Source organism: Gymnodraco acuticeps, unplaced genomic scaffold, assembly GCF_902827175.1.
Source record: "Gymnodraco acuticeps unplaced genomic scaffold, fGymAcu1.1, whole genome shotgun sequence".
Taxonomy (NCBI): domain Eukaryota; kingdom Metazoa; phylum Chordata; class Actinopteri; order Perciformes; family Bathydraconidae; genus Gymnodraco; species Gymnodraco acuticeps.
The window spans coordinates 55,674-80,983 of record NW_022991874.1 but is presented as its reverse complement, the minus strand read 5'-3'; the positions used below and the strand labels follow the sequence as shown (position 1 = coordinate 80,983).

The following is a 25,310-nucleotide window of genomic DNA, read 5'->3' as shown; positions in this document are numbered from 1 at the left end:
CTGCTACCGTCGGTACATTAGAGTACTAAGACCCATGTTTTTAATCATCTGTATTTTCGGATGCTTTCAGGTGAAATTTGAGTCTGAGCTGCCAGAGGAAGCCAGAGGAGATCAGTTCGAGACGGCCACACCTGTTCAGGTAAACGAGGTGGACCATGAAGAAGGGACACATAACGAGAACTTGTCTCCTTTTGACTACACCATAGAAATACCAAGTGAAGAAACACCAATAGAGGAGACCCCAAGTGAAGAAACACCAATAGAGACCCCAAGTGAAGAAACCCCAAGTGAAGAAACCCCAAGCGAAGAAACCCCAAGTGAAGAAACACCAACAAAGGACAGCAGCGATGCATCCGTGGATTCTGACGTCAAAACCCAAGAACCAGGCGATCAGACGGCAACAAGATCCACCTCCACGTTCAAACAGAAACTCCCCGTCTCATCTCCAGCAACCTCAACACCATCTTCCCCCTTTTCTGTTCCCCAGCCTCCCACTAAAGGTGTTTCAACCTTCGACGATACAGAAGGATCGGCAAGTCGCGGCACCGATGACGAGTCTCAGGAAGGATCCGCGGACGACGTTTCGTCATTGGGAAGCCAATATCGAGGCGTGACCGATGAGACGGAAATCGGCGGGACGGAGCCTCCTACTACTTCAATCCCAGATGCACAATCACAGAAAACAACAACCACAAAGACCGACATCGAGGACTCCGAAGGGTCCGCATCGGGAGAAGACGAAACTTCAGGACAAGACCCACCGGAGATGTATTCCACCCAGAAACCTCAACCTGTGGACGTAGAAGTTCCTTTGGTTTTACCGGCTGTAGACGTGGTGACAGATGCAGGATCAGGTGCAGAACAGATGTCCGGAGAGGGGGGAGTTTCTGGGAAAAAGGGTGGTCCATTTGACCCCCTTTCAGAGGTCACAGTTACTGTTTTACCACATGTTGCAGCCGTGACTTTTGCAGACCAAACCACAAACAGAAAGGACACGACCTCAGAAGTTACCACCCCGAAACAGTCCACCACAAACGATAACAAACATCCAGATCTTACCTCAAAGTCTTCATCCACAACGCCTGAAAACCAAACCCCAACCACCACCAAGCAGCAGAATACTTTTTTACCTGCCACAACCTCAGGAGCAGTGAGTGACCACACACACACTCACACACACACACACACACACACACACACCACACACACACACACACACACACACCACACACACACACACACACACACACACACACACCACACCACACACACACACACACACACTCACACTCACACACACACACAGACACACTTTTTATTTATATACTAATATATACTGGCATATACAGTATGTTTTGTGTTATGCTGTTGTGCCACATGTAATTGTTGACATTTATGTTTCTTTTTGTTCTATTCTGTTATAACGCCTTGTGAGGAATGCTTTGGCAATACTATGTTTAAATGTGCTCATGCCAATAAAGCGCCTTTGTATTGTATTTTATTGTCAATCAAGTCAAATTCCTCGTACGTGTCAACCTACCTGGTAATAAACCTGAATCTGATTCTGATTCTGATTCTCGATTCCCAGACGAAGCAGACCACCACAGATGATAACAAACATCCAGATCTTACGTCCAAGTCTTCAACCACAACCCCTGAAGACCACGACCCAACCACCACCAAGTATTCCCAGACGAAGCAGACCACCACAGATGATAAGAAACACCCAGATCTTACGTCCAAGTCTTCATCCACAATCCCTGAAGACCACGACCCAACCACCACCAAGTATTCGCAGACGAAGCAGACCACCACAGATGATAACAAACATCCAGATCTTACGTCCAAGTCTTCAACCACAACCCCTGAAGACCACGACCCAACCACCACCAAGTATTCGCAGACGAAGCAGACCACCACAGATGATAAGAAACATCCAGATCTTACGTCCAAGTCTTCATCCACAACCCCTGAAGACCACGACCCAACCACCACTAAGTATTCGCAGACGAAGCAGACCACCACAGATGATAACAAACATCCAGATCTTAGGTCCAAGTCTTCATCCACAACCCCTGAAGACCACACCTCCAAGTATTCCCAGATTAAGCAGACCACCATGAGCTCCACGCAGCCCTTTGTACACTTTCGATCGTCTCACCCACTCCGTCCCTCAGTGGGCTCTGACCCCTGACCCCGCTGCCACCCCTCTACCAGAGGATGACTTTGTGGATTACGATAAAGAGTTGGCCCCTGTTCTGCTGGAGGTTCGGCCTCCGAAAGCAGAAGAGATCCGGACCACGGAGCAGCCGGAAAACGCTCACCCTGTGGAGGTCAGCACCGTGGACGTCAGAGGTACATGGACCTGCTTATTGGTGTTTTATAGCTTCAGTGGTGTTAACTTTACAGCAGCTTATTTCAATTCAAATTCAAAGGCTTTGTTGTCATATGCACATAAGCTACAGTGTAGAAATGGCAATGAAATGCTTCTGACCTGAGCTCCTCCAACAGCTATCTGTGTTGGCATCAAAATGCATGAGTTGATCGAAAAACTGTCTTTCTTGGACTTTTTCTGTATCCATGTAGATCTCCTGCCATGCACGACCAATGTGTGTCAGAACGGCGGCAGCTGCTACAGAAGAAACACACAGAATATGTGTGTGTGTGCACCTGGATTCACCGGGCCGCTCTGTGAAACAGGTATGTACACACACAGAGCCATGCTTATTTATTTAAACTAACCACATTGACCCCACGCTGACAGATGGATGGTAACGGCTGGTGTTGTGTGTCTGCAGATGTCGATGAGTGCCAGTCGAACCCCTGTCTGAACGGAGCCACCTGTCTGGATGGAGTCGCCTCGTTCACCTGCCTCTGTCTGCCCAGCTACTCCGGAGAGCTCTGCCAACAAGGTGAGCCTCACCTGAGGAACCCCACAGAGCTGCGGTCACACTAAAGTTCAACAAACTCCAATAATGAGAGTAAAATCCCACTTTTTTTAGATTGTCGTCTTGTTTTTGTAGCTTTGGCCCCCGTTGGAGTGGTCTTTGTTGATGTGAAAGTGCCTCTCTGAGTCTCCATTGCTTCAGACGTTTTCATCACAGTTAGTTGGTCTCGATACATTTCCACCCAGAGGTGGGAAGTAGTGGAGTACAAATACTCCGTTACTGTACTTAAGTACATGTTTCTGGTATCAGTACTTTACACAACGACTTATTACTTTGACTTCTTACACTTTGAACACAAATACCTGTACTTTCTACTTCTTACATGTTGAACACAAATACCTGTACTTTCTACTTCTTACATGTTGAACTCAAATACCTGTACTTTCTACTTCTTACATGTTAACCCAAATACCTGAACTTTCTACTTCTTACATGTTGAACACAAATACCTGTACTTTCTACTTCTTACATTTTGAACACAAATACCTGTACTTTCTACTTCGTACACTTTGAACACAAATACCTGTACTTTCTACTTCTCACATGTTGAACTCAAATACCTGTACTTTCTACTTCTCACATGTTGAACTCAAATACCTGTACTTTCTACTTCTTACATGTTGAACCCAAATACCTGTACTTTCTACTTCTTACATGTTGAACACAAATACCTGTACTTTCTACTTCTCACATGTTGAACTCAAATACCTGTACTTTCTACTTCTCACATGTTGAACTCAAATACCTGTACTTTCTACTTCTCACATGTTGAACCCAAATACCTGTACTTTCTACTTCTTACATGTTGAACACAAATACCTGTACTTTCTACTTCTCACATGTTGAACACAAATATCTGTACTTTCTACTTCTTACATGTTGAACACAAATACCTGTACTTTCTACTTCTTACATGTTGAACTCAAATACCTGTACTTTCTACTTCTTACATGTTGAACTCAAATACCTGTACTTTCTACTTCTTACATGTTGAACTCAAATACCTGTACTTTCTACTTCTTACATGTTGAACTCAAATACCTGTACTTTCTACTTCTCACATGTTGAACACAAATACCTGTACTTTCTACTTCTTACATGTTGAACCCAAATACCTGTACTTTCTACTTCTTACATGTTGAACACAAACACCTGTACTTTCTACTTCTTACATGTTGAACCCAAACACCTGTACTTTCTACTTCTTACATGTTGAACACAAACACCTGTACTTTCTACTTCTTACATGTTGAACACAAACACCTGTACTTTCTACTTCCTACATGTTGAACCCAAACACCTGTACTTTCTACTTCTTACATGTTGAACACAAACACCTGTACTTTCTACTTCTTACATGTTGAACACAAACACCTGTACTTTCTACTTCTTACATGTTGAACCCAAATACCTGTACTTTCTACTTCTTACATGTTGAACACAAACACCTGTACTTTCTACTTCTTACATGTTGAACACAAACACCTGTACTTTCTACTTCCTACATGTTGAACCCAAATACTTGTACTTTCTACTTCTCACATGTTGAACTCAAATACCTGTACTTTCTACTTCTCACATGTTGAACCCAAATACCTGTACTTTCTACTTCTCACATGTTGAACTCAAATACCTGTACTTTCTACTTCGTACACTTTGAACACAAATACCTGTACTTTCTACTTCTTACATGTTGAACTCAAATACCTGTACTTTCTACGTCTTACATGTTGAACTCAAATACCTGTACTTTCTACTTCTCACATGTTGAACTCAAATACCTGTACTTTCTACTTCTTACATGTTGAACCCAAATACCTGTACTTTCTACTTCTCACATGTTGAACCCAAATACTTGTACTTTCTACTTCTCACATGTTGAACTCAAATACCTGTACTTTCTACTTCTTACATGTTGAACTCAAATACCTGTACTTTCTACTTCTCACATGTTGAACTCAAATACCTGTACTTTCTACTTCTCACATGTTGAACACAAATACCTGTACTTTCTACTTCTTACATGTTGAACCCAAATACCTGTACTTTCTACTTCTTACATGTTGAACCCAAATACTTGTACTTTCTACTTCTCACATGTTGAACTCAAATACCTGTACTTTCTACTTCTCACATGTTGAACCCAAATACCTGTACTTTCTACTTCTCACATGTTGAACTCAAATACCTGTACTTTCTACTTCTTACATGTTGAACTCAAATACCTGTACTTTCTACTTCTTACATGTTGAACACAAATACCTGTACTTTCTACTTCTCACATGTTGAACTCAAATACCTGTACTTTCTACTTCTTACATGTTGAACTCAAATACTTGTACTTTCTACTTCTCTCATGTTGAACCCAAATACCTGTACTTTCTACTTCTCACATGTTGAACTCAAATACCTGTACTTTCTACTTCTTACATGTTGAACTCAAATACTTGTACTTTCTACTTCTCTCATTTTCCAAACAGCTGGTTCCTTTAGTCTGAATGTGTGTTTGATGCGTGATCATTATTCTTTAGAGTCATTGCGTGCCTATTGATTTGAACACGATCCGTGTATCCATCATTTCCTGGTCTTCTCTAAAGAAGAGGGACCAATGGAAACGTTGTCATGTTGCCGTTGTTCAGCATGGAAACATTCATTAGCTAACAATGACATTATTGTTCTATTAATATAAAGGGAGGTCAGGTACTCTTTAAAACAGCTGCTAGTTATGGGTACTTTTTACTGAAGTACATTTCAAAGCCTCTTTACTTTGACTTGAGTAAAGAAGTTTAGTCAGTACTTCTACTTTCACCAGAGTATTTTTAAACACGAGTATCTGTACTTCTACTTGAGTAAAATATGTGTGTACTTTGGCCATCTCTGTATAACTCTCACAGGTGCAACTTAATGCAGTTTGCAGTCTTCGTTCCCAGCTGTTTTCGGACGCAGGGCGTTGGCTCCTCTGCAGATTAGTTCCAGCTTCTCGTCCGATTCCTCTGTCATTACTCAGCAACTAATCAGGGCTCAGGCATGCTCCTAGGATTAATATTTTCCTAGAAAAAGACCAAGTGGATGTCTTTCCTAATATTCTTTAAAGATAAATAAGATTTGTCGACGTCTAAGAAGAGAAAGGATAAGGTCACATTCTTTCTTTACAGCGAGGTTTGGTTCCTAACGTTGAAGAAATGGCTGTTTTAGCATCAACTGGTACACCTTGAACTTTAAATCAGCTTATCAATTGCTTATGATTATCTATCTGACTTTTAGTAACTTTTATTAGAAGTACTCAAATATTTCTTTACCGATAAATACATTTTCTTAAAGTCTTAAAGTGTTTAACATTTACAAGTAAAAAAGAAATCCCTGCAGCGATGCATCAACACATGGCCTGTGTCAGAGTTTATATATTATGTATATTTCATATTTACATAATCATTACCGATGCCCTAAAATATAATTACCGTCTTTATTGGTAAATCAAATGTACACCTTTTTGCAAAACATTCTTCCTGACTGACTTTTATAACGATGACTTGACCTACATTGAAAAATATGCACAACAAAAGATATATGTTTTATTTTGAACCCTTTATTGCAGTGTTTTTCCTCTGAGTTCATTGCATTGTATGAGGGCGGAGTGAAAGTGGAAATCCCCTGAGCTAAACAGGGTGTTTCCATACATCCAGCGTCTTATATCCAACAGGAATTAAATGTGCATTATTGAGAGGAGCTCTGTGTTTGTTATCCACCCTGATGCACACACACACACACACACGCACACGCACACGCACACGCACACACGCACACACACACACACACACACACACACACACACACACACACACCACACACACACACACACACACACACACACACACACACACACACACACACACACACACACACACACACACACACACACAGCTGTCCTTTAGTCGCTTCCAGTGGAAAGACGGAGTATAAAACAGATAATTGCTCCATTATTTTTGCCAGAGCGCTCTTGCAGCTGTGTGTCATTGAATCAGTGAACTCTGCTGAATACAGCCATCGGACTCTCCTGCTATTCATGTCCTCAACTTATTCTGTACTTTGCCAAAAGCAGAGTCCCAAATGAAATGTGTGCAGACCTCACCTGAGCCTCCAGGTGCTTCACAGAGGACTTAATAAGAAATGGCGGGTTGACGATAGCTAAAACCCAACGGCAACTTTCCATCACGTCTTCATTGGCACAGAAGGCGCTGATACAAAACCTCCATTGTTTACCGCCGAGTCCCACAAAGCACTGAACTGATTGTATGGCTTACAGTCATTGTACATTAAACCAAATGTGTGTGTTAGAGTGTGTGCATGTGTGTGACCTGCAGACAACTGGAGGTTTGTGGAGGTTAATGAAGTCCAACTGTGTGTTGCTGAGCTCATTGTCCCACAGCTGGACCTCCTCTCTGTTTGTCTGAGAACTGGACAACAGAGTTTGATGACAAGTAAAGAATTCATTTTGTGAAGCTGCAAAAGCAGGAAGGAAAAAAAGCATATTTCTGCATTTTTAATTAAAAAAGGTTTGGTTTATTTGACGCTAACGCACTCCCAGGATTCTGGCTCTTCTTGCCGTCTTGATTGTGTGCACTTGTTTTATTTTGTGCGCATATTTTATACATTATCAAGTTGGAGATATGAAATCTAGTTAAAGACTCTGAACTGTACTATAACTTATGGACGAGTGGATCTATTTGGACCTTGATATGGACTCTTTTGGAGCGTTTTCTATCTGGTTATTGAGCGTTTACTATCTGGTTATTCAGCGTTTACTAGCTGGTTATTGAGCGTTTACTATCTGGTCTTTGAGCGTTTACTATCTGGTTATTGAGCGTTTACTATCTGGTTATTGAGCATTTACTATCTGGTTATTGAGCGTTTACTAGCTGGTTATTGAGCGTTTACTAGCTGGTTATTGAGCGTTTACTATCTGGTTATTGAGCGTTTACTATCTGGTTATTGAGCGTTTACTAGCTGGTTATTGAGCGTATACTATCTGGTTATTGAGCGTTTACTATCTGGTCTTTGAGCGTTTACTATCTGGTCTTTGAGCGTTTACTATCTGGTTATTGAGCGTTTACTAGCTGGTTATTGAGCGTTTACTAGCTGGTTATTGAGCGTTTTCTAGCTGGTTACTCTAGGTGCATTCAAACCTGACCGACAATATTTAGAATCTCTGTTGTCGTTGCCTGTTACTTTTATATTTCCATATATATACTTTAGAAATGTCTTTAATCTACCACAAAGCGGGATTGTGTGCAGCCAGACGTTTTAAGAGGACTACTCTACATGTTTGAATGGTCTTTCATTCTTATAGGTTGTAGAAAGTCATGTCAAGAAACGTTATTCTGTCATGTACGCTGATTGGCTTCATCTGGCTTCAATAGATATAATATAGTTGACCAAAATACCCAGTTATAATCAATGCATTCCCAGTTCTTTAACTCTGTATGTTTCCCCTCTCTGCAGACACCGAGCTGTGTGGGTTCGGCTGGCAGAAGTTTCAGTCTCACTGCTATAAATACTTCACTCACCGGCGGACGTGGGACGCTGCAGAGAGAGAGTGCCGTCTGCACGGAGCCCACCTGACCAGCATCCTGTCCTCAGAGGAGCAGATCTACGTCAACCGTAAGTCCACGAGGAGGCATTTAAACAACCTCTCTCGGTGCTAGCATGTAGGCTAAACGCTCTACCTTTTAACTCAGTCTCTAATCCCTAGAAATGAAGACTCAGTAAAACCCTGTTTAACATCCAATGCATCAGAAGAACATGTGTAGCCTTAGTAGTGGCTTGGCTGAATGGCAATGTCCATCTTTAGGGTCCAACACTCAATCACATGCACGTATAACGTTGGTGTCGGCAGTAAAATCTACACAGGGTTCAAGAGGCGCACACGGTAAATGTTTCTCATTTGTTATTATATATGTGTGTGTGTTAATATTCACATATAGCAATGTCCATCTTTAGGGTCCAACACTCAATCACTTTGGTTCAAACCAAAATATCTCATCAACTATGGGATAGATCTCATGAAATTTCCTTCTTACTTTGGTGAAGCTCTGACTCTTACTGTAGCCCAGGGGGGTCAAACTCAATTTCTTCACGGGCCACATCAGCATTATGGTTGCACTCAAAGGGCCGGTTGTAACTTTAAGACTATATATCAAAATACATATATAAATATTTAATATATATAAAATAATGTATTATATTACATTATTGCCTCTGCATTGGATTATTATCGGATAGGGTAATAACTTCATAATTAACTACGTCTGAAAGCAGAAGTTTAGGGCAAAGCATTGCAAGTCTCTTCACTGAGAATGTTACAAAATGATTTAAAAAAAATCTAATTATGAAAATAAGTCAAATTCTGAGAAAAAAACTTGTTCTGAGAAAAAAAGTCAAATTCTGAGAAAAAAGTCAAATTTGAGATGCATTGTTGGATATGTAGTTTATGGGCAACGTGCTTCTGTAAATCGGCATGTAACCGTATAATATTCTTTACAATCTCTTGAGGGGCCGCATGAAATGAAGTCGCGGGCCGGATTTAGCCCCCGGGCCTTGAGTTTGACCCCCTGCTGTAGCCCAACCGTTAGATTTACAGTTATAGCTTTCTGTGAAATATCTCAACAACCATGGGATGAAATGTAGCTCCAGTATGAATTGTAATACCTTTGATAGATCCTTAAGAGTTAATTAGCAGACAAAGAAAATAACTTATGACATTCCCATTAGCCTCAAATGTAACTTTGAGTTAACTGATAATTAGCCAATGTTAGTAACTAACGAGCTAAACTAAGATGGTATCTAATAATATTGTACTCATATAGCTCGAAGCTTTTTCTATCATTCCTACCTTCCTTACGTACAGTGGGTCAATAATGAACGACATGTCTTTGCAATACCTCCCATGATGCTTGGACCTACAGATTGGATTTGAGTGCCTAAACTCCCAGATAGTTGAACAACTGTCTCTAATGACTTCCATGTTGTCCATTTGGTCCTGCCATTGATACACTAAACTCCATAAGTGAGTAAATGTCTTTATTTAAAAGCACTTATCCTGTAAAGCGTTGCTGATGTTTTACAGGAGAGCACTTTGAGAAGAGTGTTTGGAAAGCAGCCACTCAATCTGCGCTCTGATCCAGTGATGAGTGTTAGTCAGATAAACACAGAGTTTCCATACACAATCAAAGCTTGAGCAACATGTAAACCGTGTCGTGATGAAATGGATTCGAGCCGGTCCTTAAATCACAGCTCAGCCTTTGAACGTTTCCTCTGACTTCCCTCCTGGTTCTTCACCACCGCGAGCACACACACCACAGCTAGCACACACACCACAGCTAGCACACACACCACAGCTAGCACACACACCACAGCTAGCACACACACCACAGCGAGCACACACACCACAGCGAGCACACACACCACAGCGAGCACACACACCACAGCGAGCACACACACCACAGCTAGCACACACACCACAGCTAGCACACACACCACAGCTAGCACACACACCACAGCTAGCACACACACCACAGCGAGCACACACACCACAGCCTCGTAAATCATCACATCCTTCCTCTCCAAACCATCTGTTACAAAGTCCTGAAGAAGTGTTTGCTTTGGAGAACACCAAACAATGGTTCCAACCTTTGTTAAAACGATATCTTGATTTCGGAAACTGTAATTGAAATGTGTCTTAGTTTGCATGTACTGTGAAACATGTGTGTGTGTGTGTGTGTGTGTGTGTGTGTGTGTGTGTGTGTGTGTGTGTGTGTGTGTGTGTGTGTGTGTTGACCCCAGGAACAATGGCTAATGCTAATGCTAAAGGGGATCCTAATGAAACAGTGATTAAAAGACTGTGGTGTGTTTCTCTCTCAGGTATGGGCAGTGACTACCAGTGGCTCGGTCTGAGCGACAAGATGTTTGAGAGAGACTTCAGATGGACCGACGGGAGGCCGATGGTGAGATGTTATATATGTATCAGTCTGTGGAAGTGTTTTATCTATGGGATTAGAAAAAGGGCCTGTAGAATCATCGTTATGTAGATGAAAAAGTTCCTCTCAGGATGCGTCATCAGGAGGCTTGACTGTAGACGGTGGTTTTTGAGTCTCATATTCACAATTCAACTTTAAATAGGTATTATTCCTCTAAACTGTAGAGTTATTACTCAATCTAGATCTAGTGTTTTGGGTGAGTCGCCAAGCTCTTTAAAAATACATTTAAAACACCCAACAGCACGTTTTCCTTCTAAGAATCCTGACCCGGTTACTGAAGATAATCCAGAGACTACAGAGTCACCATACAGGAGGAAGCATGCATCTACTTATTTAAACTTGAATCATATAAACAGACCTTAAAGGTCCCATGTCATGCTCTTCTGGTTCGCACCCGTCCCCTTGTTGTTATGAAGCTTGTTCTGCATGTGAACGGTCTGCAGAGTCACAAACCCTCAAAGTGCACCCTGTAGGGAGTAAACCTCTAACACAGAGAAGACCTGTCTGCTGCCCCAGAACGCCTCGTTGGACATTTCTCTTCCGGGAACCAAAATGGACCAATCCGCAGAGCTCCTCACACACCAGGAGGGGTGGGGACCTTTAGCGTACATTTTCAACCAACAGGGAGTCCCATTGACTTGCATGGAGCTCCCTGGTTGGTAATAGACGAGTTGGGATGGTGGAGGAATGCTCTCCGCAGACCCGTTCTCACAGCGCTATAAACCTTTCTCTTTCTCAGTATCAAGCCACACTTATTGTTTTTACTTCGGCTGTGAGTGTGTGTGTGCTCAGGATGAGTTTCGCTTGTTCTCGCTGTATCGCCGACCCGGAAACCACACCAGTAAGCCAGCTGGCTGAGCAGCGAGCCTCGCAACGTCCCGACCAATCAGAGCACACTGGGCTCATGGGGGGGGGGGGGGGGGGGGGCAGAGAGTGAACACACAGACTATCAGAGATGCTGTGAGAAACCAATGTGAGTTTGGAACATTGAACAAAGTGAATCTTTTCATGACAAGAAGTCTCATCATCAAAAAGTTTATTTAACATCCATCCATTTGCAAATATCAACGGTAAACATCAAATATTTCATTGTGTTTCTGTATTCCTTTGAACAAAGACCATGCATACAAATACATTCATCTCAGAACTGATTTTTTGATGCCAGATTTGAGCTAATTTCCGTCTGCAGTCCTGAGGCAGGTTTCAACACACACTACAAGCATGCCATCCTCTCTATCACTCAAACAGCTACAACACAGATCCAAGTACAGGTCAATACAATACTACAATACTTGAATTGAAAAACTCAGATGAAAGTATAATTCATGTCAATCAATCAATCAATCAATCAATCAATCAATCAATCAATCAATCAATCAATCAATCAATCAATGTTTATTTATAGCCCAATATCACAAATGTTACATTAGTCTCAGTGGACTTCACAGTTTGTACAGAATATCAGTATGACAATACGACACCCTCTGTCCTTAGACCCTCTGTCCTTAGACCCTCTGTCCTCAGACCCTCTGTCCTCAGACCCTCTGTCCTCAGACCCTCTGTCCTTAGACCCTCTGTCCTTAGACCCTCTGTCCTCAGACCCTCTGTCCTCAGACCCTCTGTCCTTAGACCCTCTGTCCTTAGACCCTCTGTCCTTAGACCCCCTGTCCTCAGACCCTCTGTCCTTAGACCCTCTGTCCTTAGACCCTCTGTCCTTAGACCCTCACATCGTACAAGGAAAAACTTCCAGAGAAAACCCACAGTTTAAGGGAACATGGGAGAAACCTCAGGGAGAGCAACAGAGGAGGGATCCCTCTCCCAGGACGGACAGACGTGCAATAGATGCCGTGTGTAAATCCAAGAGATAATACATTTTACAGCATATAGACCGAATGTTAGGAAATGCATGTGTCTGTAATAAGAAGATGAATCCACGAGGATGTCAGCTCCAATCCTGTGGGAGCCATCAGGGAAGCAGTATGGTGAGAGTCAGGCAGGACCGCAGAGACAGGTTCAGCCACGACCCGAAGTCCAGGACTCAGGATCCAGGACACAGGACCACAGCAAGAGGATCAGCCTCATGTTAGCTTAATATCATTTGATTTGCACCATCAGATAAAGAGTGAGAGTCAGTGCAGGTTTTAAGATCAGCTGGAAGAATATTCCAGTGTTTGATGGCCGTAACTGAAAATGCAGATTGTTCAAAGACACAGAGGAACGGTTATATCTGTTTAGTACAAATCTTGAGTTTCTGCCTCTGAAAAAAGCTCCCTCCGTGGTGGTGTGGTCGCTTTGTAAAGGATCCTGAACGCCAATCGAACTCTTGAACGCAGAACAAGGTTTTAAAAACGTAAAAGATTGTATTTGGAAAGTATATTGCAATGATGGTGTTTTAATGACTTCATCATGACTATCATATCCATGTCCGTTATTTAGCGACCGCATTTGAACTTTTCTATCGAAGATTGAAGGGTTAGACAACCACCCACCTCTCCCTGTGTGTTAGTGACGCGGTGTGTGTGTTAGTGACGCAGTGTGTGTTAGTGACGCAGTGTGTGTGTTAGTGACGCGGTGTGTGTTAGTGACGCGGTGTGTGTTAGTGACGCGGTGTGTGTTAGTGACGCGGTGTGTGTTAGTGACGGTGTGTGTGTTAGTGACGCGGTGTGTGTTAGTGACGCGGTGTGTGTGTTAGTGACGCAGTATGTGTTAGTGACGCAGTGTGTGTTAGTGACGCAGTGTGTGTTAGTGACGCAGTGTGTTAGTGACGGTGTGTGTTAGTGACGCAGTGTGTGTTAGTGACGGTGTGTGTGTTAGTGACGCAGTGTGTGTTAGTGACGCGGTGTGTGTTAGTGACGGTGTGTGTGTTAGTGACGCGGTGTGTGTTAGTGACGCGGTGTGTGTTAGTGACGGTGTGTGTGTTAGTGACGCAGTGTGTGTTAGTGACGCAGTGTGTGTTAGTGACGCGGTGTGTGTTAGTGACGGTGTGTGTGTTAGTGACGCGGTGTGTGTTAGTGACGGTGTGTGTGTTAGTGACGCGGTGTGTGTTAGTGACGCGGTGTGTGTTAGTGACGCGGTGTGTGTTAGTGACGCAGTGTGTGTTAGTGACGGTGTGTGTTAGTGACGCAGTGTGTGTTAGTGACGCTGTGTGTGTTAGTGACGGTGTGTGTTAGTGACGCGGTGTGTGTGTTAGTGACGCGGTGTGTGTTAGTGACGCGGTGTGTGTTAGTGACGCGGTGTGTGTTAGTGACGGTGTGTGTGTTAGTGACGCAGTGTGTGTTAGTGACGGTGTGTGTTAGTGACGCAGTGTGTGTGTTAGTGACGCAGTGTGTGTTAGTGACGCGGTGTGTGTTAGTGACGGTGTGTGTTAGTGACGGTGTGTGTGTTAGTGACGGTGTGTGTTAGTGACGCAGTGTGTGTTAGTGACGGTGTGTGTTAGTGACGGTGTGTGTGTTAGTGACGCAGTGTGTGTTAGTGACGCGGTGTGTGTTAGTGACGCAGTGTGTGTTAGTGACGGTGTGTGTGTTAGTGACGGTGTGTGTTAGTGACGCAGTGTGTGTGTTAGTGACGCAGTGTGTGTTAGTGACGGTGTGTGTTAGTGACGCAGTGTGTGTGTTAGTGACGGTGTGTGTTAGTGACGCAGTGTGTGTTAGTGACGGTGTGTGTTAGTGACGGTGTGTGTTAGTGACGCAGTGTGTGTTAGTGACGGTGTGTGTTAGTGACGCAGTGTGTGACCTCCTGACCAGCCGCTGCACTCTGGAGTTTTTCAGTCATGAAGACACAGTTTTGTGCGTCAGCTGTTGAACATGTGGAGACTCTCTGAAGGTCTGAAACCTGAGACGGTGTTTCCATCCAGAACACAGGCACACCCTGACTGGAGTTTAACTGAAAGTGCATGTTGTATGACGCTAACATGTTCATTTCCTGTTTTAAAGCAGATTAGTTCCTCCTGCATATGAACTGCAGATTGTAGATTAATAATAATAATAATACTTTTTATTTCAAAGCGCTTTTCCAGGTGCTCAAAGACGCTTTCCAGGGGTTTGATAAAACATGATAAAATAGAATAAAGAATAGAAATAATAAATAAATATTAAAACAGCAACACAGCATAATTCACAAATTAAAGCCAGTCTGAAGAGCTGTGTTTTGGTCAGTGTTTTGAGAGTGGGGGGGGTCGGTGCAGTCTCTGTGTTGTGGAAGGGAGTTCCAGAGGGTGGGGGCAGCGATGGAGAAGGCTCTGTCCCCCCAGAGGGTGGGGGCAGCGATGGAGAAGGCTCTGTCCCCCCAGAGGGTGGGGGCGGCGACGGAGAAGGCTCTGTCCCCCCAGAGGGTGGGGGCAGCGATGGAGAAGGCTCTGTCCCCCAGAGGGTGGGGGTGCCGACGGAGAAGGCTCTGTCCCCCCCAGAGGGTGGGGGGCGGCGACGGAGAAGGCTCTGTCCCCCCAGAGGGTGGCGGCGGCGACGGAGAAGGCTCTGTCCCCCCAGAGGGTGGCGGCGGCGACGGAGAAGGCTCTGTCCCCCAGAGGGTGGGGGCGGCGACGGAGAAGGCTCTGTCCCCCCAGAGGGTGGGGGGCGGCGACGGAGAAGGCTCTGTCCCCCCAGAGGGTGGGGGCGGCGACGGAGAAGGCTCTGTCCCCCCCGGAGGGTGGGGGCGGCGACGGAGAGGGCTCGGTCCCCCCAGAGGGTGGGGGCGGCGACGGAGAAGGCTCTGTCCCCCCCAGAGGGTGGGGGCGGCGACGGAGAAGGCTCTGTCCCCCCAGAGGGTGGGGGCGGTGACGGAGAAGGCTCTGTCCCCCCAGAGGGTGGGGGCAGCGATGGAGAAGGCTCTGTCCCCCCAGAGGGTGGCGGCAGCGACGGAGAAGGCTCTGTCCCCCCAGAGGGTGGGGGGCGGCGACGGAGAAGGCTCTGTCCCCCCAGAGGGTGGCGGCGGCGACGGAGAAGGCTCTGTCCCCCCAGAGGGTGGGGGCGGCGACGGAGAAGGCTCTGTCCCCCCAGAGGGTGGCGGCGGCGACGGAGAAGGCTCTGTCCCCCCAGAGGGTGGGGGCGGCGACGGAGAAGGCTCTGTCCCCCCAGAGGGTGGGGGCGGCGACGGAGAAGGCTCTGTCCCCCCAGAGGGTGGGGGCGGCGACGGAGAAGGCTCTGTCCCCCCAGAGGGTGGGGGGCGGCGACGGAGAAGGCTCTGTCCCCCCAGAGGGTGGGGGCGGCGACGGAGAAGGCTCTGTCCCCCCAGAGGGTGGGGGCGGTGACGGAGAAGGCTCTGTCCCCCCAGAGGGTGGGGGCAGCGATGGAGAAGGCTCTGTCCCCCCAGAGGGTGGCGGCAGCGACGGAGAAGGCTCTGTCCCCCCAGAGGGTGGGGGCGGCGACGGAGAAGGCTCTGTCCCCCCAGAGGGTGGCGGCGGCGACGGAGAAGGCTCTGTCCCCCCAGAGGGTGGGGGCGGCGACGGAGAAGGCTCTGTCCCCCCAGGTTCGGAGCTTGGTTCGTGTGGGAATAGAGAGGAGGTTTGCTTCTGTTGAACGAAGGCTGCGGGAGGGGGTGTAGTGGGGGATCAGGTGGGTGAGGTAGGGGGGGGTCTGGTTATTGAGATTAGAGCTTATTTATTTATATATTTATTTGGCAAGGACAGTGCCCATTGATTGACATTTCTGTAAATGTGCCAGAGTTAGCCAACAGGCTAACGTCTGTAGTCCCTGGACAGATGTTGAAAGTCATCCTAAAAACAAAAATTCACTTCAAATACCAGGTAAATACAATCAGTAAAACAACATTCACCAGAGATGCTTATATAATGATAAAAGCATCTATAAAAACTCAACTAAAATACATATTCACAAAGTAGACAGAGAGCAACAGGTTGAGGCACCTGTGCAGACAGAGCGTTGTAAAGTGCAGACAGTGTGAGCTGACTTTCCACTAACCATGTTTTGAAGGTAGATTTGAATGAACTGCAGGTGTTTTGTTCTCTACTCGTTACTGGGACTGAGTTCCACTGTCGTGCAGCTTTAACAGAAAAAGAAGATTGGCTGAATGAACTCTCCCTCAATGGAACAACGCAGTCTCCTCTGGTCGATGGTTCCCCGGCCTGCAGCACCACCGCCTGCTCTCTCTGGGAACTGCATCCAGTCACTCGTGTTAAAGAGCTCTTGTTGTTGTCTATGAGATGTCTTTATATACTGTTGGCGAGTTTAATCTGCAGCAAGGCATCATATTCTAAAAGATCATTGCTTGTTCGTTGTTTTTAATGCATTTTGTCTCCTCGTACATTTGTACACATGCATTTGGACTTTTGCACATAATTACCCAAAGTGTTGAGACTGTTGATTTGTTTTTGGACATATTTTCAAAATGTGTCTTTAGTGACAGTTCATTTTCATACATTTAAATGTTATATTTCAGACTTAATTCAGAAGTCCTTCAGGTATTCTGTTTTACCATTTACTCGTGTTGGTAGCTTTGTCCTGCCTCAGAACATGTCTCTGAACAACAGCTCTGTTTTGGTGCATTTTAAAGAGTGTTCTTATTTGTGTTCCCTCAGCAATACGACCACTGGAGGCCGAACCAGCCCGACAGCTTCTTCCAGTCGGGAGAGGACTGTGTGGTGATGATCTGGCACGAGGGGGGGCAGTGGAACGACGTGCCCTGCAACTATCACCTGACCTTCACCTGCAAGAAAGGCACAGGTACATGCAGACACTGACACACACCTGACCTTCACCTGACCTTCACCTGCAAGAAGGGCACAGGTACATGCAGACACTGACACACACCTGACCTTCACCTGACCTTCACCTGCAAGAAAGGCACAGGTACATGCAGACACTGACACACACCTGACCTTCACCTGACCTTCACCTGCAAGAAAGGCACAGGTACATGCAGACACTGACACACACCTGACCTTCACCTGACCTTCACCTGCAAGAAGGGCACAGGTACATCCATACACTGACACACCTGACCTTCACCTGCAAGAAGGGCACAGGTACACCCAGACACTGACACACCTGACCTTCACCTGACCTTCACCTGCAAGAAGGGCACAGGTACATCCAGACACTGACACACCTGACCTTCACCTGACCTTCACCTGCAAGAAGGGCACAGGTACACCCAGACACTGACACACCTGACCTTCACCTGACCTTCACCTGCAAGAAGGACACAGGTACATCCAGACACTGACACACACCTGACCTTCACCTGCAAGAAGGGCACAGGTACATCCAGACACTGACACACCTGACCTTCACCTGCAAGAAGGGCACAGGTACATCCAGACACTGACACACCTGACCTTCACCTGCAAGAAGGGCACAGGTACATCCAAACACTGACACACCTGACCTTCACCTGCAAGAAGGGCACAGGTACATCCAGACACTGACACACCTGACCTTCACCTGACCTTCACCTGCAAGAAGGGCACAGGTACATCCAGACACTGACACACCTGACCTTCACCTGACCTTCACCTGCAAGAAGGGCACAGGTACATCCAGACACTGACACACCTGACCTTCACCTGACCTTCACCTGCAAGAAGGGCACAGGTACACCCAGACACTGACACACCTGACCTTCACCTGCAAGAAGGGCACAGGTACACCCAGACACTGACACACCTGACCTTCACCTGACCTTCACCTGCAAGAAGGACACAGGTACATCCAGACACTGACACACCTGACCTTCACCTGCAAGAAGGACACAGGTACACCCAGACACTGACACACCCCTGACCTTCACCTGACCTTCACCTGCAAGAAGGGCACAGGTACATCCAGACACTGACACACACCTGACCTTCACCTGCAAGAAGGGCACAGGTACATCCAGACACTGACACACACCTGACCTTCACCTGCAAGAAGGGCACAGGTACATCCAGACACTGACACACACCTGACCTTCACCTGCAAGAAGGGCACAGATACACCCAGACACTGACACACCTGACCTTCACCTGCAAGAAGGGCACAGGTACATCCAGACACTGACACACACCTGACCTTCACCTGCAAGAAGGACACAGGTACATCCAGACACTGACACACCTGACCTTCACCTGCAAGGAGGACACAGGTACATCCAGACACTGACACACCTGACCTTCACCTGCAAGAAGGACACAGGTACATCCAGACACTGACACACCTGACCTTCACCTGCAAGAAAGACACAGGTACATCCAGACACTGACACACACTGCAAAGAGCCTCAGAAAAACTGGGGGAGTTTTGTCAAATATCAGACACTTTTTTAGTTGTTTAAAGCGGCATTAAGGTTGTTAGAAAAATATCACTCGTCACCGGCTCGAGCTTCAATATCAGGATCCATGTATTTATTAATCCTTGCAAAAATGGAAGTAGTGGGAAGGGTTACATTTGGGAGTCCGAAAACAACATTTTATTCTTTTTTTTGCATGAAAAACAACTTTGACAATTAAAACATTACCAGAATAGCTGGCCCTTTTTTTCAAAATGAAAAATGGTCTTCCAAACCGTCCAAGTGGGCATACTAGTGGTTCAAAAACAGGGATTATAACAATTGAGATGCCATTAACTGTCATTCTTTAATAAAAACCAACTATTTGGTCAGCAATTATTTTGTGTTGATAGATTTATCAATGAGTTGACTAATCGTTGCACATCTGGTTGTATTCACAGCTTGTGTTGCTTCCTCTAGTGTCTTTAACATATGTCTTGAAGTGTAATCCTCCATTTCTGTCCCCCCCCTCAGTCTCCTGTGAGCAGCCCCCCATGGTGAAGGATGCTCGGGTGTTCGGGGCGATGAAGCCTCGCTACGAGATCAACACGCTGCTGCGATATCACTGTGAACAGGGCTTCATCCAGAGACACGCCCCCACCATCCGCTGCCGGGCCAACGGCCAATGGGACGCCCCGAAAGTCACCTGCATGAGCCGTGAGTCATCCACCAAATCTGAGATCTCCACAGTCTGAGATAAGATAACAAGATAAGCAGAGATGGCTATGTGTTGCTATCCTGTGTCTGTCTCCATTACGAGCATAAGGCTCCATGGACATTTAGAAATGTTTCACTTTTGAACGCTGTGTTTTCTGTGTTTTCCCAGCCGCAACGTACCACAAGTTAATGACTCTCCGGCGCCGCAACAACCAGAACAACGAGCAGGAAATCCAGCACATCCACCACACCAAGAGTCCCCAGAAACTGAACGAAAACGAGGAGCAGAAGCAGAGTTTCAGCTTCTTTCAGAACATCTGGAACCCTTTCCGGAGGGAGAAGAGGCAACAGCAGCAAGCGCACGACGAGGAAGAGATGAGGCACTGATCCGAGAGGGATGCAATGAACTGTCTGTTAATGGTGCTTCACCGGTACATTGTCCCCCAGAAACACTCCAGGATCTGAACCGTAACACTAGTGAGAAGTTAGTTTCATATCTTAATTCTTCACAGATGATATCGAGTCACAACGCTCCGAAAGGGAAGACTTTAAATGGTCATTATCACACAAGACGTCTGAGAAACGTCAGGTTTCCTCTGCACGATCCAGCTCGACTCGACTCAATTCTGGTACCTGGTGCTTTTCTAGAATACGTTTTCCAATGTCGACGGACTCTTAGTATCCCATCATAGCTTTGTTGCGTCAAACTGCCGAGAAATCTTAACTGTGACACTCTTTGGATCCTTTTATCAAGAAGCAAACAGTCGAACGTACGCACTTCAGATCACCCAAAGTGGTTTTGCAGGTTGCCATTTTTATTTACGCAACTCCTGCATGCAAAATAGTTTCTTTCTCTGTGACCTCAGCTGATCTTGCATACCAGCACTAAAGTTGTTTTCTTTCCGTGAATGTATGTTTGAAGCACCTCTAGTGTTGGCTGCGCTTTACCATTTTTGGAAAAACGTATTTTATTGTGTGCTTTATATCGTGCTGTCTCCTCTTTTTAAAGCTAAAACCAACCTTATCCGTTACAAGCCACATGTTGGACTTTGACGTAGATCAAAATATCTGTTTTTACCCGGAGTATCTGCAGAATAAATCCATACCGGACGTGTTAGGATCCAATAAAGCTAGCCGTGATATTTCCGTAGCTATTGACGTTAGCTTGGCTTTTTAAAAGAAGAAAGTACCAGGTACTATCCACACATTTTGCTGATGGAAAACCAAAAGAAAGTTGAGTCGAGCCGAGCAGCGGAAACAAGTCTTGTGTTTCCTTTCCTTAGATTAGGACCCGAAAAAAATGTTCAATCTTTTTTTAAAGGTACGCTGTGGAGGTTATTTTAGTTTGTGATACGGAGAAAAGGGACCAACTCTTAAAAACATTGATTAAAAGTGCCATAAACTGCACAAAGTGCCTTTAATTTAACGTTGGGAACTTTGAGCACAATATTAAAATACTTGAATGGTTTATTTTTATAAAAACCAGTCCAGTAGTTTTGAAAAAGCATGAATTCATCACTTTAAATTATTATTAAGAACATTTCCCAACGTGTCCAGTCTCAGTTTGTTGCTGCTCATTAAGACCCCTTTCCACCAGCTGATTTCCACGTGTAGATTTTTGTACAAAATATTTCAGCTTGAGAAAAGTTTTTTTAATAAAAGGGAAAGGGAGATTTAAAGAGCGGCACACGAATCTGAAGAGGAGATTATTATGAATGTGTGTGTGCTATTAATCATAGGATATATAATATAGATACTATACGAAGCCATAAGAAATTAAGTTATTGTATACTTTAAAAACTATGAAAGGACTGTGATGTTAAATAAAGGTCTTGCTGTTTACAGATCTCATAGCATTTGTCGAGATGCTTTTTATTGACTCAAATTCACCTCCAAATTCTCCTTTTCTTCGAATATTTGTTGCGTTTTGCTACAGATCTGGAATCTGTGTTTTAAAATCCATTGAATAAAGGAATGTGAAAATACAAGAGTGTATTAGGACCATTGTAGGTTAAAACAAATACAAATAAGGAGCCATAGAAGGGGAGGATAATCCAAGAAAAACGTTTTTAAAATGACATTTAAAAAGAATAAAACTCTGATATTCATTCAGATTAAAGTGTTAAATTCAAGTTGAAAAAAACTCACAAAATGTTCAATAAAAAAAGAAAATTCTCTAACATAAAGTCCAAAATTATGATATACAAAATACATAGATGGAAATTAAATAAATTGGATTTTATTATATAAGAAGTATAAAACATAATCTTTAATAAATTAAAAAGTACATTTGGGGGAATTTGTTATAGTTTTTTGGCTTTTGCGTTACTTAAAATAAATGCAGATGTTTTGACACCGACTGTAATATGCGGTGTTTTATTGCCGCGAAATATATATATATATTTTTTTAAACCTACAATAGTCCTGATACCCCATCATAGAGACAAGCTTTGTTTTTACCTTCTCCTCTTCATACGTTTTCCTTTTTATATATTGTCCGTCAGTGTAAATGCTTTTTTTAAATGTTCTTCTACTCCATGTGGTTTACTGTATCTTTGGCACAAGAGCGTATTTGTATGTAATCATTGTTTCTTTCTCCATTTTGAGTAACTGTAAAAAAAAAAGTCCTTCATCCTGGTTTCAGTGTCATTGTCAGCTGTGTGTGCAATAATAGGAATTATCATAACACGGCCTGTGTTTGTGTCGTCTTTTATTTCACAAATCACATCAACACAACCTACAATGTGTAACTTACCTTTATTGTTGCATCTACAACGGATCACATGCCTGTGTGACATAAAGAAACCATAAACGTGGCCATGGCCTTACAGTATTTGGATGGGAAAGTGGAGATGAAGAGGAACGACGTACCACGCAGGCTAGGTACCGTTAGCATACCGTTAGCATACCATAACTGACCAAAACACACCTCTTCAGAATGGCTTTTTAATGTGTGAATAATATTGTGTTGTTGTTTTAATATTCTAATTCAACTTTTTATATTTAATTTCCATTTGAATACCACTGTAAAGTGTCTATGAGCACCTGAAAAAGCGCTTATAAATTAAATGTATTATTATTATTATTATTATATAACACAACGCTAAGTCACCTGCTAATGCTAAGTCACCAGCTAGTGCTAAGTCACCAGCTAGTGCTAAGTCACCTGCTAATGCTAAGTCACATGCTAATGCTTGGTAACCAGCTAATGCTAAGTCACCAGTGCTAATGCTTAGTCACCAGCTAGTGCTTAGTCACCAGCTAATGCTAAGTCACCAGCTAGTGCTTAGTCACCAGCTAGTGCTAAGTCACCTGCTAATGCTAAGTCACATGCTAATGCTTAGTAACCAGCTAATGCTAAGTCACCAGTGCTAATGCTTAGTCACCAGCTAGTGCTTAGTCACCAGCTCGAATGCTAAGTCACTAGCTTGTGCTTAGTCACCAGCTAATGCTAAGTCACATGCTAATGCTGTCACCGGCTAATGTTAGTCACCTGCTAATGCTAAGTGACCGGCTAATGCCAGCACAAGCAAACTAGCTTGGTTGTCTATTTGACTCTAATGGGACCATGCTACACTTTAACATCATGCTGTTGGAAGAATATTTCAAACTAGCAATTAGAAATGTCACATTTTTGGAATAAAATCACTAGATTGCTAACTATGGCGCAATCCTGTGATCTAGGCCTGTTGTTGTTGTTACATCAAACATGTTTAATATTATCAATATTACCTTTTTTTTTACTACCAGTACCAGCAAACTGCTATAGTCTGTAAGCAGAACTTAACTTCTCTTTATCTGTGAGAAGGTGTCTCTCTATGTGAGATTTGTTTTACTTTAATCCATGTTTCACATATGAACACACCCAGACTCACTTCTATCACAGGGTCCTGGACACCTGCACAAGACTGCATGTTTTTAAATGTCATTTTATATCATTGCTTTTAGATGAGTGTTTCTAGATATCATTTTATAATATGTTTCTTAATGCTCTTAATGTCTTTCATTTTTGTAAAGCACTTTGTGTTGAAAGGTGCTATATAAATAAACTTGCCTTGCAGCAAAGTGAGTTAAAGTTAAAACACTGAAGGCGTGGCGGACTGGCCATCGGGACGTTCGGGACGATTCCCGATGGGCCGGTACCGAAGTGGGCCGGTTGGATAAGTCACTAGCACCCCCCGTTGACAGTTTACTAGCGGTACCGAAGTGGGCCGGTCGGACGAAGTGGGCCGGTCGGATAAGTCACTAGCACCACCCCCGTTGATAATTTACTAGCGGTACTAGCTGATTTTTAGTCCCAGTCCACCCCTGACTGAAGGTCAGTAAAAACACGGTGTTCGTCTGGGAAGTGTGAAGTCACTCTTTTTGTATTACATTTGTATGGCACTTTTTTTAGCGGTGAATTAATCCTCATTTCCTTACCTGGTGCAGTGTTTCTCACACTGCTATACATGTTTTGGATGTGATTCATTTGAATGCAAAGTTCATACAATAAATATACTATGATTAGGTAATTGAAATGTATTAACGTAAGGTCAATAAACATTATTACTATTACTATGTTTTTAGAGTGCTATTGGCTGAAAACTACTTTTTAAAGGCGGTAGCCTACATTATTATTAAATAGTAAAGAAATGTCTAAAGAAGTGTACACTATGAGTTTGTTTTTTTGTTTCACCTTTGTATTCCATCCATCCATCCATCCATCTTCTCCCGCTTATCCGTGGTCGGGTCTCGGGGGTATCAGTTCCAGCAGAGAGCCCCAAACGTTCCTTCCCCCTCATCAACCAGCTCTGACTGGGGGATCCCAAGGCGCTCCCAGGCCAGCGAAGAGATATAATCCCTCCACCTGGTCCTAGGTCTACCCCTTGGTCTCCTCCCAGCTGGACGTGCCTGGAACACCTCCCTAGGGAGGCGCCCAGGTGGCATCCTTACTAGGTGCCCGAACCACCTCAACTGGCTCCTTTCGACGCGAATACCTTTGTATTATTGTAGAAAATGTTTACATGCGTATTTGAAGTGTGCATGAATGCTGACCTGTGTATCTTACCGTTAAAACAAACGGCCTCCCTAGAAACCAGCGTGTGAACATGAATCAACATAAAAAGCCCAGACGTCACCCGGCTCCTAAAACAGTCCCGTGCTTTGGAAACACGTTGTTTTCCCGTTAGCAAATCAGCACCATGAACGGCCTTGGTGTTTCTGCAGGAAAGCATTCGTGTGTGTGCAGGCAGCAGCGCCCCTCCCTTTGGAAACATTACTGCATTACCCAGGAACTACACCAGAGCTAAAGTCCATTACATCAACTCTGCTGTCTTTACTTTTAGCGTAGCTGCAGACTGATTGCTCATAAGATGTCGTGATTTGTGATAATAGGCGAACTCAATGAGCCATGAGTAAAGAGGCAGAG

General features: G+C 44.4%; 1 protein-coding gene across 4 annotated transcripts in view; it reads left to right on the top strand.

Annotated features, from left to right (window-relative positions):
* LOC117535466 (versican core protein-like) overlaps positions 1–22,590 on the top strand; it is a 28,601-nt gene extending 6,011 nt beyond the window's left edge. The window contains exons 1-8 of one of the 4 annotated variants that reach the window (XM_034199928.1): positions 2,094–2,355; positions 2,587–2,700; positions 2,799–2,912; positions 8,448–8,606; positions 10,866–10,948; positions 17,514–17,658; positions 19,718–19,900; positions 20,070–22,590. In XM_034199928.1, the coding sequence (XP_034055819.1) occupies positions 2,655–2,700; positions 2,799–2,912; positions 8,448–8,606; positions 10,866–10,948; positions 17,514–17,658; positions 19,718–19,900; positions 20,070–20,287 (948 nt within the window). In that variant the 5' untranslated portion in view covers positions 2,094–2,355; positions 2,587–2,654 and the 3' untranslated portion in view covers positions 20,288–22,590. Of the gene's footprint in view, positions 1–70; positions 1,151–1,588; positions 2,356–2,586; positions 2,701–2,798; positions 2,913–8,447; positions 8,607–10,865; positions 10,949–17,513; positions 17,659–19,717; positions 19,901–20,069 lie in introns of those variants that run through there. The other 3 variants (XM_034199926.1, XM_034199925.1, XM_034199927.1) reach the window with 3 other exon arrangements.
* The last annotated feature ends 2,720 nt before the right edge of the window (positions 22,591–25,310 follow it).